The following is a 14,279-nucleotide window of genomic DNA, read 5'->3' on the forward strand; positions in this document are numbered from 1 at the left end:
GTGGCCAGGTGTGTGTGTGTGTGTGTGTGTGTGTGAGAGAGAGAGAGAGAGAGAGAGAGAGAGAGAGAGGGAGGGAGGGAGGGAGGGAGGGAGGGAGAGAGAGAGAGGGAGGGAGGGAGGGAGGGAGGGAGAGAGAGAGGGGAGAGAGAGAGAGAGAGAGAGAGGGAGGGAGGGAGGGAGGGAGGGAGAGAGAGAGAGAGAAAGAGAGAGAAGAGGGCTATATTTTTAAACAGGGTGGCCAGGGAAGGCCCACTCAGATGACAACCTTCGGGAAAAGACCTGAAGAAAATGAGGCTCTCTGTAGAAAAGAGTATTTTAGGCAGAAGGAACATCACGTAGAAAGACCTTGAATTAAGAACATGAATTTGGTGTTTTCAGGGAAGCCAGTGTGGCTACAGGCAATGGTGAGAATATTAGGAGATGAGATCAAAGAAACAATGGCTGGATTTTGGGGCTACAGATCTTGCCTTGTAAGTTATTTTAAAGACCCAGACTTTTCACTAAGTGAGTTGGGAAGCAATAAGAGCACCAGGGAGGGCTTGGAGCAGAGAAGGACAAGATCTACTTACATTATAACAAGATCACACTGCTACTATGTTGATAACAGATTACAGAAAGGCAATGGTGGAAGCAGGGAAACTGCTACAATCCCATAGAGAGAAGAGGGCTGGGTTCTGGGTAAATTTTGAAGGTGCACTGAATAGGACTTGCTGACGAACCGAATTTGGGGCATAAGAAAAAAAGATGATGTCAAAGGTTTTGACTAGAAAATAAGGAATAGCCATTATCTAAGATCAGAAAGACTGAAAGTGAAGTAGGTTTGAGGGAAGAACCAGAGCAGAGTTTTACAGCGAAGTTCTAGAAGCTTATTAGATATCCAATTTATAAGGTAAAAGTATGAAGTCTAGGAAAGAAAGTCTAAGCAGGAGATAAAAATCTTGAAGCCATCAGCAAATAAAAAACATTTAAACCATGAGAATGGATGAGATAACTGAGGCAATAAATATAAATGAAAAGAAGCCCAAGAACTGGTCCTTCAGGGCCAACCAGCATTTAGCAGTTGGGGCAATAAGGAAAAATGAGCAAAGGAGGAGGAATGGACAGTGAAGGAGAAAATTCCAGAGAATACAGACTCCCAAAACCAAAGAAAAGAAAGTTTTCACAAAGAGGTGGGAATGAGCAAAAACAAATCATTAACATGTTTAAGAAATGCAGTTGGGTTAAACAGCAAAGCCGGCAGGGTCACAAACATGCTCAAATTTACACCTATAATAAAAATTTACACACACACACAAGATTATCTACACCAACATGTTTCTTGTTCTTACTTTGTCATTCTTCACATCAGTATTTTAATTAAGCAGCAAAAAAATGGCCACATTCAGAATCAAATTACCACAAAAAGTCTATTAAACAAGCTAAAAGAAATAAGAACAGGCTATGTTTCAATAAAGAATTTAAAGGGGAAAAAAAGCAAGGAACAGATCTAGAATGCACAGGATCAAATTTATTGACTCCTACATGATTTTCACATACAAAGCTGAGGTACTAAACAAAATTAATTTTTCATTTGTCTCAGGCAAAGTGAAAGTTTTCTAATATTTCCTTCATAAAATTATGAGTGAAAGGTAAAGATATATGTCAAACAACTACAAATTAAAAAAAAAAGAAAAACTCCAAAACTAATACATGCTTCAAAAAAAAACTACTATATTACGAAAATTAAAATTTACCTCAAATTCATGGTGGTTCCAGGAGATCACATTAGCACTACCAAGCTCTCTATCAATATTAAATGCTCTCATTTCAGATTCAAGACTATCTCTCAATTCTTCTCGTGTTTTGAAATTCCAAATTAAGTTTGACCTGGCATGGTCCTGACCAAACCTAGATATACATGTAATCAGAAAATAGTGGGAAGCAATAAACAGTTTTAAAAATCTATAAATCTCCCCTACTACAACTTATAATAAGTAACAAAACAGTGGAATTAATTAACTTTAGCAAGCATAGAAAGAAAATAAAATCTACTGTGTGAAGTAAGTATAGTAAAAGGTTAATGGTAGAATTTTAGTCACAGGTATACAGGTGCTCATTGTAAAATTCTTTCACCTTTTCTGTATGTTTAAAAGTTTTCATTATAAAATGGGGGAAAAAATGAAGCCAAACTATAAGACAAATCTGTGTGGATTTTAAAACAAGGAACTGATATTTCAATTTTAATATTTATTGCTAATATAAATTCCAGTCAGAAAAGAATTATAAACAGATATCAAGTTACATATTGGGGATAAGAATTTCTGGATAATTGAGTATGAAATGTGTGGGATGAGCAACATTCTAGATTAGAACCTTAAAAACTACCCAAGAAAAAATACTGCTAAACTGTCAAGCTCTGATTGATATTTTCAAAATACCTTCCTTTTATTCATGAAATTATTTAACTATCATAATAAATTTGAATTCAAGTCTAAACTGGGGTGGGTGGGCTTTATACCCATTCACTTTCAAACTGCAATCCTTCTAAAAAGTCTGATGCCAGAATTCCAAGGGAATTCTAGGGAGGACAACACAACTGAGGGATTCCAGAGGAAGAAAACCAAGGCATATTCTGAAGGCTGTATTATATATATACTACACTTTTAAAGTGCTGTGGGAAGTTCCCAAAGCACATATTTTCCCTTATTAACCAAGGTATAATCAATAGGTCAGCTTCCAGACTGAGTATTGTGAGTTATCTCAAAAAAGTTTTTGCAAACTCCCCAAAATGTTCCAAAGTCCTTCTATGTGTGTATGACTGTGTGTGTGGGGAGGGTGTTGAGGTGGAGGGTGCTGGGGAGGTGGTGGGAGCAGTAGATGGGGAGGAAGGGTTACCATATTAGAAAGGCTGGAAAAGTATATCAGGTCAGCTAACTTGGATACCCATTTCCCACAAGTCTCCTTATGGTTTCATCATCCAACTCTTTAAAGACTCTATTTCCAACAAGGCTGAAAGAAGTTATAATACAGTTATTTCTAAGCCATGATAAAGTGTTTTAAAGTAACCATCTCTAAGCCTTAATAAAATGCTAAAAGTACCTTTGGCTCGTCAGACTACCAACACTCTATAAAAGGTCTTAATTTTATGAAAGCATCACTAATCATACCAATCTTAACAGTTATAATTCTTGACCCTGAGAGCATAAAAATACCTGTAGCATAAAGCACTAGATTCAGGCAAAAACAAAAAAACAACTGTCCAAAAATTAAATCTGGCAATACCAAATTTAATTAATTGGAAGAGAGGCCTAAAGTTTACCTATAATAGAAGAGATCCCAGTTTGCTTCTATTTTTATTCTCTGTCTTCTCTTTCGAAGAACTACTGGCTTTTGATTTATATTCTGGAAAAGAAAAAAACTTCATAGTGCTCAATCTGGAGCTACCAAACAAGCTCAGTCAGAATATCATCACTTTGTAAGTGATGAGAAACATTTCCTTCATCAAATTTTGGCAGAGACAAAATTAATGAAACAAAATCTATAAAATATGAATACAGAATATTAGGTTATATCACAATATAATACTTTGCCAGCATATATTTCTATAGTGTAGCTGAAATATTTTCCGTGTAGCCTAAAGTTATTGCTTTAAATCCAAATTTTGTTAAAGTTTACAATGATGACTAATAAAATTTGTAACAGTCAAAAAGAGGTGACTTATTTTAAACATTTACATGCAGTTAATACAAAAATCATGGCAAAACAATAAACACAAAAGATTATAGGTTATTAAATTGCTACCAAAGCCAAGAGGAGCAAGTATAAATTGAAATAGCTAATGCACAAGAAATAAGTATCTACATTCAGACACATGTGAAGTGAGACTTTAATTTACTAGACAAAGAATATCAAAGACAACTCCACATGCAGGCAGTTTAATGCATTTCACACATGTAGCAGGGACTTAAACTCACCATATTGTTTCTGTCCTGAATTTAATTGTAAAAAAGGAAAAAAAAATTTAAATGAAATAAAAATAAGAGAGTGAGCCTACATCTGCTATGCTATCTCTATTACACAAATTCCACAAGGATGTCACCAGTATAAATCATCTTTAAGACAGAAAAAGGCCCACCTGCTTCTCTGAATTCTATGACTCAAATTTTAGGCAGTCATAAACCCATTTGAGAATTCAAAGAAAGCTATGGTCCTATTCCAGAGAAAGACACATACATAAGGTTTACAATGGAGGGGAAGATTTCAAAGATTTCTTGGAAGTCTATATATGGACTGGAGGTTAAGAATCTTTGCTCCGAGTAAAACGTGTAGATATTTCAGTCATGAAAATTCTAATCCTCAATGTGACAGAAGCGAAAAGTAGAAAGTAGTTATAGATTAAAACATGAAAGTCTGTAACTTCATTAAGGAAGTGGCAAATCATATAAAATAAAGCAAGAAAACAGACTAGATATCACAGAAAGAAAAAAGGTAAAGTAAATTTTAAAAAGTAAATGCTGTTTGAAATGTAAAACATTGATTAATTAAGGAAATATTCCCTACAAATTTTAATTCTGTACACTATCATGAAAACTAATGTTAGGTGACTTGAACAAAGTATATAAATAGTTCATATTTTTAGTTTTAATGACAAACCCTTCCTTAAAACCTCTAATCAAGTACTACTTTCTTCAATTTCCTCTGCCTTCAAGACAAAAAGCTGGGAGTCTAGAGTTATGAAAATGTAAACACTATACAGAAAAAGGACAACCAGCTCTCCATAAACTAAGCTGACTGATTTAGAGACTTAGGTTAAAAGCTCTAACTGGCTAAACAAATCCATAAACTGAAAATAACATAAATTAAAAAAAGCAATTTTATACATTAGCCAAAGGTTATTATTAATCCAACAAAGAACATTAGCTACAAATGGAACTGACTCCCTAAACATTCTGATTATATAAGAAATGCAGTTCATTTTAAGACTAACAGTTAATCTAGACAATGGTTAATTTTCAGACTTTAGCTAAAGCACAGGTTCATTAATTAGATATTTTGGTGTTAATATTTCTACGAATAAAATAGTCACAAAGATTATTCACTGTTTCATAAAGAAATTAATGTTGAAAACAGTATCCTGGCAGAAATAATTGCTCAGCACTTTAGATAACACCTCATGTAAATGAAACCAACAGACCAATAAAACATTATTGATATTAAAAATACATTGTTTTCCCTCTGAATTTTTTATCTTTAAATAACAGATGCTATCCACATTTCTAGCTAAAATAGCTTTGTGTTCAAGTGTATGCTGGATAAATGTTATATATGAAATCTGATGCCAAAAACTTATTTTCAGTATAATTATACCCAACAGCTTGAAACAACTGTTATTTCAGAAATGGGTTTAACTTCCTGAAGCCAAAAGCTTGTAATTTTTAACAACTGTGAAAATCATTCATTTCATATCTACAGACTTTCAATTTTCAAATGCTACAGCAATATTATCATGACAAGACATGCACTGTCTTTTATTATAGGTGCTTTTATTATTGACTTCCTTGTACATCAAAGCAACCCCAAAGGACAGAGAAGGGAGGTACTGTTAATTCTGATTTTATGAAAGAGGAAAGTGAAATTCTGAAAACCCATAACTTGCCATATGGGTTAGTAGTAAGTGACAGAACCAGGCTCAGATGTAGGTTAACCAATTCAAAGTTCAGTATTCTCTTTACTATCCTAGACCTCTGAAAGCCTGTTTAATGATTCTTTATAGTGCATATGTCACTCATACCAATTAGCATTAATTCATTATGCTCAACTTCTAAAGAACTCAATTTTGGTATCAATTTCAGATAGATACACAAGACAATAATATTTCTGTTCTGTTGCACCTGATGCCTTATGTTTAGATATTCTGGAAATTCAAAAGAAACATGTTTGTTTCAGAAAGTTACTTATATTACTTTCCTTGAATAAGAAAATAGCCACCATAAATAAAGAGATGGTTAAAGGGAAAGAATATAAGTGTGGTCAACAAAAACTGAGATCAAGTCAACTTTTACATGAAACCTTAAATCATTCTTAACCACTGCACATTCCATCCTAGATAGAAGGATGAATATTACTGGAATTAGGTTCTGCAGCACATACCACATGCTGAAAAATGAGACTAAAACTGTTTCAGATCTGATTTTGATTTGAGGAGCAATAATACTGAAATTTAAGTACATATAGTAAATTTAATTTTAACAATGTGAATCTTATTTTCAAAATACTTGTCTAGCTAGCTCTCAATAAAAAAGCTAAACAAGAAGGGCAACTTTATTTGTCTAGCTACAAAACAAAGTTCAGAGAAGGAAGGAAAAAGATACATATGAATTTAAAAGTCTGGAAACTGGAAGTTATGGGAAGAAACTTATGTAAGAAAGAGTGGAATTTTATATTAACTAACTAAAATCCTAACCACTGACTCATAAAACTATGAATTAAGAAAAATTTATATAAAAATATTATCAGAATTAAGTGACATTTCTTCAGGTGTTCGGTCAAAAGTATCTGTACCATTTTTGTGAACAGCAACAATTGAAGTAATCTAGGATATATGGAAGTGCTAGAAATTCGGAAGAAGACTTTATTTTTACCTCTTTTTGTGCAATGCCCATTCTATCCCTCCAATGCATTAACACAAGATCCACTTTTTCTTTGGCAAATTTTTCAACTTCTTTAGCAGCTTTACCAGCTAGTCTTTGCCACTCTGGAACTTTATTAAATTTTCCATACTGATCCTATAAAATAACGTTGAATTCCATTACAGTCCTATAATTTCAAATTTATTTTAAAAATCTAATTAAAGCCAAGTTGCACTATTTTACATGATTAAATGAATACTGAAAAAAAATAGTGAAAGAACAAGGTGAAAATTTCTACAACAAATTATACATTTTGTCCAAGAAATCTTAAACTTTTCTACCTAGTTTTCAAGATGAATCCTTTTAGAGGGATGGCAAGATATAAGTGGGAGATGGGTGCAGACAGAAGCGGGGTGAAGACAGGAAAAGAACACATATAAGACATTATTATAATAGCATATCTTGAAAGATGTTAAGTAATTTTCTCAAAGATAGCCCAACATTAATAATTAAGATAGCTCTGTAAAGAAAAAAAGCCCTACATAAATTATTTTTTTCAGTAACGTTTATCACCAACATTATCACCTTCACCAACATTTATCAATTACATATTATGTGCAAAATATCACCTTATACATTTAAAATTAAAAAAAAAATCCATTCGTGAATGTACCAATATGCTGAGTTAGAGAAAAAAAATACAAGATTATTATTATTCATAAAATTAGATTGTGGTGATAACTGCATAAATGTAATGATTATAGAATTGGACACTAAAAACAGGTTAAAATTTGGGGGATGTAAATTTTACCTCAATAAAGCTGTTAATAATAATAATTTTAAAAGAATACTACTATTTAACATGTGTTTCAGAAAAAAGTACTCTTTCATCCCGAAAAGATACTCAGGACAAGCATATTTACCATTGCTATTTTCACATTATCTCTAACATGCATCCGATCAGCATCCTTCTCAGGAACTGGATCTGAGCTGTCCAAGTAAGCTAGCAAGCCTGGTGGCTAAAAACAACAATCAAAAACAAGATAAAAAAATAATAAAAAAAAAAAAAACAAGATATAAAGTCCATTTTCAAAACAACTGCACACACACACAAAAAAAACCTAGCCTTCAAAACCCAAATAAATTAATACTATGATTTAGCTATTAAGCATAGCATTTATTATATGACAACTCCTTTGATAAATATCTTTTAGATTAAAAACAAACAGATAATCTAAAAAAACCCTTAACAGTATAGACAACTTATCAATGAAATTTTATTGGGCAAGAATATATACATTTCTCCAGTTATTCAACTGACTTACCAAAATGCGTTTCAACAAGTTTGTTGCAGTTACATTATCAGCTGTCCAGAGTCCCACTAAATGTCTACTCAGCTGTCTGAAAAAAGCAGACGTTGAGAAAGGTTTGCTTCTTTATCTCAGGTAGAACAAAAAGGAATTTTTAAGAACAAAATATAAGAAATAAGACTACAGTAAAACAAAAAAAAAGAACAAAAAAACATTCTATCACTCTGTAATAACCTATATGAGAAAAGAATCTAAAAAAGAGTGGATATATGTATAACTGATTCACTTTGCTGTTCACCTGAATCTAACACAACACTGTAAATCAACTATACTCCAATAAAAAGTTTTAAAAATCATTCTGATGTTAAATACTAAAAATTAATATTTTAATTTGGAGAGATGTATGAGATAGTTAATTCAAATACTACTAACGTTTTAGTATTTTCTCCAAACTAAAATGCTTCCTTGATGAACTCACTAATTTTCAATGGACCTGAACATGAAGAAGTAGGTTCTTACCACTTTTAAAGATAGGGAAACAATTAGACTTGATAATATAATTAAGTTTGTATAACAAATCCTGCTATAGTGACCAGAGCATTCTGGAATTCTTTGGAATTCTGAACATGAGCAAAAGTCAACTATGTTCTAATATATACTTTTTGACAAGGTCAGAGAGAGAAAATATTTTCAGTTTTGGAGTCTGAACAAAGACTTAAAGCACTTTTGAGCTAAAAGCACATTTCGGTTCAAAGTGAAAATCTAAGATTCACGTTGAAGCTGTAATTTAGCCATTTATTAATCTTAATCCCCACGATGATATCTGCTACACAGACTGGAAGCTCCTCACAAACAGGGTATATATTTTATTCACCACAGACCATTCTGTGCTTTGATAAGGATTCAACTGCCATTTGCAATAAGAATGAGCATGAAATCTGTGAGGGGAATAACCAAATAACCATCTACAGGCTTACATATTTATATGTTATATTCCCAGAAGAAAAAAGTTCAATAGGAAAACCCAAATTGTGCTTTGTTCTGACACACAAACACACACACACACACACACACAAAACTACTAAAACTGTTCACTCTTATGCCTATTTGGAAGCTAACATATTGAAGTAATGACACTTGTAATTTCCTTCACTGGCATTTGGTAGGTATCATACCAATGATTCCTAAAAAGGTTTTAATTAGGGATAAGAGATAACATTTTATAGCAGCAATTTGTAAAAGATAAAGCAATGCAAATGAAAAGTAGTATTTCTGTAATTTGACAGCTTTTCAATATTGTGATTGATCACAGTAGGGAACGCAATTGATTATAATAAAAAGGAACACAAGAAGCAAAGGGCTAACATGAAGGGGTTTAATAGAATTAGACATCAAATAGTTTCTAGTGTAACGAAAGATGGTGCTTAGCATTGCTAATAAGGCAGTAGGCCAAGGAAATAACCTTCCTTTTATATTTTTTATCCTCACAAGCAACACAGAAGACTACTTTTGTGACTAACATTTACAAGTAAGGGATGCAGATAGCTTCTTATAATAGTATAAAGAGCAGAAAACTATTGGCAGGGCAGCATACTACAACATCCAATAACCGAACACAGGTGATAAAAAAATGCAATTTATATTTCCATAACAAAGTAAGCCCTAAGTCAGCAATTTGTTATTTCAAAAGGTCAAAAAGAACATGATTAAAACATTTATTATATATATTTTTTTAACTAATATGAGTCATGAGTAATAATATGGTATGCTAAGGATATAGGAAAGGATCACATGTCAGAAATTATAAAGAAAATTAAAAGGGCTGGAATTCATATAGCCTGGAGTAAACAGATTTATGTGTTTCCTCATATTTGAAGGATTATCATTTAAAAAAAAAGACTTGCCAAAGGGAAAACTGTTTAACTACAAGAGATTTAGGATAGGCTTAGATTAGGCTGGTTAGATATTAAAGTTTTCTTTATTCTTAGAGTACCTAACTGACCAAAATTATCTGAAAATTGTCTAGGTGGGTCATCTACATGCAAGATGGTCAGGAAGAAATAAAAGGAGAAAAACCCTGGGGACATGTGGCTCTAGTTCCATAAGCTACTAGGCACTCTTTTCCATGTTCCAGTCCCATGACTATGGGTATAGAGCCTGATGAGCAGAGTGGGGGGAAAAAAAGCAGTTTTATTTTTTTCCTCCCAAGTTATGCAGGGATAGGGACAATGATCATTTAGGTAAAATCCTTCCATAAGGAAAGGAAAAGAACTAGGTGAATCAAAAGAAAATGAAACATTTGTGTAATTCAAAGACTTATTCTGTTTGTTTTACATAATATCTGAACCCCTTCTCTAAACAGCAAGTTAACTTATAGCAAATTAAATTTAACCTACCTATTTGTAAGCATCCTTTGATCTGAGCTTATTGTGAACATCGCAGTATGCAAATGTCGAGGTAAGGCACCTTCACTTAGGGCAAGCTCCTGCATTTTTGTAGCAATTTCTTTGTCACCTTCCTTTGGAAAAAGGGCAAGATGATCCCTAAAGCAACAATCTAAAGCAAGCTATCCTGATTTTGTAAAACTAATTTTACATCTCTAGATAAAATTATTCAGTATACAATATAATAAAAATTAAAAATGCCACTTCAATTATCCAAAAATAACATAAGCTAACAGTAGTATAAGTCACTTTAAAAATATTATTTGCCTTTGGAATGAGGTTTAAATGTTCCCAGATAAATTTATCTTATGAATTATACTTTGCTTAATATTAAAATTAGGTTCATTCCCTTAGTATATATAATATCAGCCAATGAAGGGGAGAGGTGACTCACAGAAATCAGCAATTCCTACCAAAGACATCTGCAAACCTGGCTTGCTTTTGTTATTAAAGATATATTCATTTTCATGGTGAATACAATTCTTTATCTTTTTTAAAGAATGATGTGATGTTGAGGTAGTTCTTTCTATTCTGATGTCACTCTGCTTATTTAGACCCACTTTGACAAAAGGGTAGGACAGATAGAACTATTAATCAAAGGTAATCATAGAATTATGAATTAAGCAAGCAGTGTGATATTTAAGACAACCTGTCAAAAAGTAAAAATGCTCACGTTATTGAAAAAAAGTACAAGTAAATAGAATAACTGAATATGCAGTAAGTATACAAATATACACAGTATGAATACGTACATATATCACTTTGACATAAATGAACATGTAGTATGTATATAAAATATACATAGTATGTATATGTACATATATAATTTTGAACATGGTCTAAGAGGAAATTTACCAAAATACTAATAGCAGTTGTCTCTGGATGGTAAAAATACAGGTGATTTATTTCTTTCTTGTTTTTTTCTGAACAACCCAATGTTTCTTAAAAGATCATATACTGCTTTCGCAATCAGAAAACAATAATTTAAGATACCTGCCAGGATTTCAGTGTAAATAAATAAAGCCTGCCTTACACAGACACTGGCTGTAGTCACTGGCTACGAATCTGATACATGTGGCTTGCACTGAAGTCAAAGTTGGTTTTTTGGTTATACCTGCCACTCATTAAATATTTCTGAATGAATGGCAATATATTAGTGGATCAAGGTCAGGAAGATACTTTTGTATGGTCTCACAGTCCTAACTGTCCTTGGTTACTTCAAGCTCTGTAAGTGAGAGATGTGGTACTTACTTTGGAAGCTAATATTGAGCATAGAACCCATTAGCTGGAGGGGGAAAATTAGTCTTTAGCTGCATGTATACACTAAAAATGCAAATAAACCTTGATGTTCCAATCAATCTAATGTCTATATATAATTTTTTTAATAGCTGCTTATGAGTATACTAATTCTGTGCTTATTATTTAGCTACTTGTTATATTTATGAGCAATAATGGCAGAATTTTTTGATAAAAGGAGCAAACACTCTTACATTTTAACCAAATTATTACTAAGACAATAGAAGAATACAAGAATTCAAAAGCCATTAGATTGATATTGTAAATATCCAGTATGTAAGTTCACATTCATAGCCCCATCTCATCTTCCAGAAAACATATAAGGTTAAAGCAACTATCCTGGAGAAGCAATAGCTCATGTCCACCAATAGTATGTCCTGATCTCTAGAGCTTAATTACATATGCAGGTTAACATGAGGAACTTTTTGTTACCATACTTATTTGATACTACTTGGCTACAAACTAACTCCATTAACAGATTTCCATATAAACTCAGTACCTAAAGTTTCAATACCATCACCACCACCATCCCCAAAAAAAGAGGAAGAGAGAAAAAATGCTAACTTTTCTTTTAAAGTAAACCAAACAAATAATGGAGGACCAGAAAGATTCATTTGCTCTAAATCCACTTAAGAACTTTAAATTCTTAGTTTATTATTGAGGACTGTTTCTGCAACTAGTTTAAAACTAATCTAAGGATTTAAAATTACTTTTCTTACCCAGAAAAACTGCATATTTTCCATAAAAGACTGAAAGGTAATTTTGTCAGCCCAAGTTAAAATAGCCAATCAACATTCAAGTAAGTTTAACATTTCAAAATTGTTCTCTCACCTCTATTATTGCCTTCATAACCAATCCAGCTCCCTTTATAATTGCCATGGAAGGATGCTTCAAAATAGGGAGAGAAAAGTATCATAGAATAAAAGAATCTTATCCCAACATATTTAGCTGTTGCTCTTAAGAGGGATACACAATTTTATGCAAGGTATAAAAGCCATAAAATTAGTAAAGGCTACATCTCAAAGTCAGTTCACAGTTTGGTTTAAAAATGTTAGGTATTCTTACAATATAGCTTCACACATACTTAAAGAGTTTATAGTAGTAGAAAACAGCTGGCACTTATTTGAATATATATTCTACTTACTGGAATGATATCAAATAACTATGGTATTAAAATAACAGAAATCAACATTTATAATATAAACATAAAATATAAATATCATATTCACACATGTACATAATAAATATTATGGTATTATATGAAATAAATATTTTCAATTGCTTACGAACAGCCCTGCTAAAGCTCATCTTATTATTTGGAAATTTTGTAGGGAACTACAAAAAACTACAAAAGGGAACTTTGGGTCTACCACAGAAAAAAAATGAGTTTTTCACTACTTCTAAGATGGAAAAGATGGGCAACAGTGTCAAATAGTGGTCAAAGGCTATCAACAGAGCTCTATGTGAAACACAATGAAATTCATGGAATTAAATGTCCTAAAATGATAATGTACTTAGGCTATATTTATTTATATTACCACAGAAGCATACATGTACTATTTTAAAAACAAACTGACCCAAAAAGTGGTTCTCTTAGATTAGTTGTGATCTGATAAAAGTATAAGCTCTCACCTGAAAGAGTTTAAAAAGTGTTCTTCCGTTGGATGCTACCATCTCCAAGAGCATATCAAATTGCTGCCCTTCTGTTGTCTCACTATATGGAGCACAGAGGGCAAAAGTAAGGAAGTCCAAGAGTGAACTAATAACTAGGGCACCAGTCCCATGATCCTGAAACAAAGTAACATATTGCCTTGGCTTAGTACAGAGAGCTTCACTTAAAACATAGCAGTAATGGGTTTCTTTCTGTTATTCTATATGTTAGAAGTAAACATTTAATTTCCCTACATGAGTTTCAAAGTACTCTTAACTTGAGTACTACTGGAAGCAGTACTTGTTTTACTAATGTATCAAATCCACAGTGCTTACCATATCTCAAAGGGAAAATAATTAAAATTCTGTCAAATTTCTAGAGAACCAAGACTCCTCAAACATATATAACTAAGGTTAATGTGTATTTGTATAATAAGCAATCTTGGACAACACTTGCAAAACTCTGGCAATTGTTCATATTCCTTCTAGATGTTATATTACTGCCTATCTCCAAAACTGTTACTAATGACTGAGGAATAAAGATTTGGCTCAGTTTTTTTTTAAGCAACTTATTTCATAATGACATTTTTAAAGAGAGAGAAAAAAAGCAAAAATCTGTGATATAACTGTAAAAATTTAAAGGCTTTGCAACTTATCCTTTCCAGATAAATGGATATAGTCCTAAAACAGATTATTTTATTATTAATGTCCAAGCTAAACCAATACTGACCAAAAGTTGAGGGCCACAATTTAAAAACAAAACAAAAAACTGTCCATGCTGTACTTACACAATACCTTTCAATATGTATGGTATCTCTCATTAAGACAAATTTAATTATAACTTACCACATGGGAATTAAATTTCTCCAGTAAGTTTTCCAGAAACTTCTTTGAAGAGAGAAGAGAAGCTTTGTTTAGCTGTTCTTGTCTTAAGTCATAGTCATCATGCATGGGCTATTGATTAAAAACAG

General features: G+C 32.4%; 1 protein-coding gene across 3 annotated transcripts in view; it reads right to left on the minus strand.

Annotated features, from left to right (window-relative positions):
- Positions 1–14,279, minus strand: part of DNAJC13 (DnaJ heat shock protein family (Hsp40) member C13) — a 122,825-nt gene that overhangs the window by 65,587 nt on the left and 42,959 nt on the right. For all 3 annotated transcript variants that reach the window (XM_079921672.1, XM_079921671.1, XM_079921673.1), the window contains exons 14-22: positions 14,155–14,262; positions 13,291–13,446; positions 12,490–12,546; positions 10,315–10,436; positions 7,934–8,009; positions 7,532–7,627; positions 6,621–6,764; positions 3,299–3,381; positions 1,734–1,887 (exon numbers count right to left, since the gene is read on the minus strand). In XM_079921672.1, coding sequence (XP_079777798.1) covers positions 1,734–1,887; positions 3,299–3,381; positions 6,621–6,764; positions 7,532–7,627; positions 7,934–8,009; positions 10,315–10,436; positions 12,490–12,546; positions 13,291–13,446; positions 14,155–14,262 — 996 coding nt within the window. The remainder of the gene's footprint in view (positions 1–1,733; positions 1,888–3,298; positions 3,382–6,620; positions 6,765–7,531; positions 7,628–7,933; positions 8,010–10,314; positions 10,437–12,489; positions 12,547–13,290; positions 13,447–14,154; positions 14,263–14,279) is intronic.

Source organism: Stenella coeruleoalba, assembly GCF_951394435.1.
Source record: "Stenella coeruleoalba genome assembly, chromosome: 5".
Taxonomy (NCBI): domain Eukaryota; kingdom Metazoa; phylum Chordata; class Mammalia; order Artiodactyla; family Delphinidae; genus Stenella; species Stenella coeruleoalba.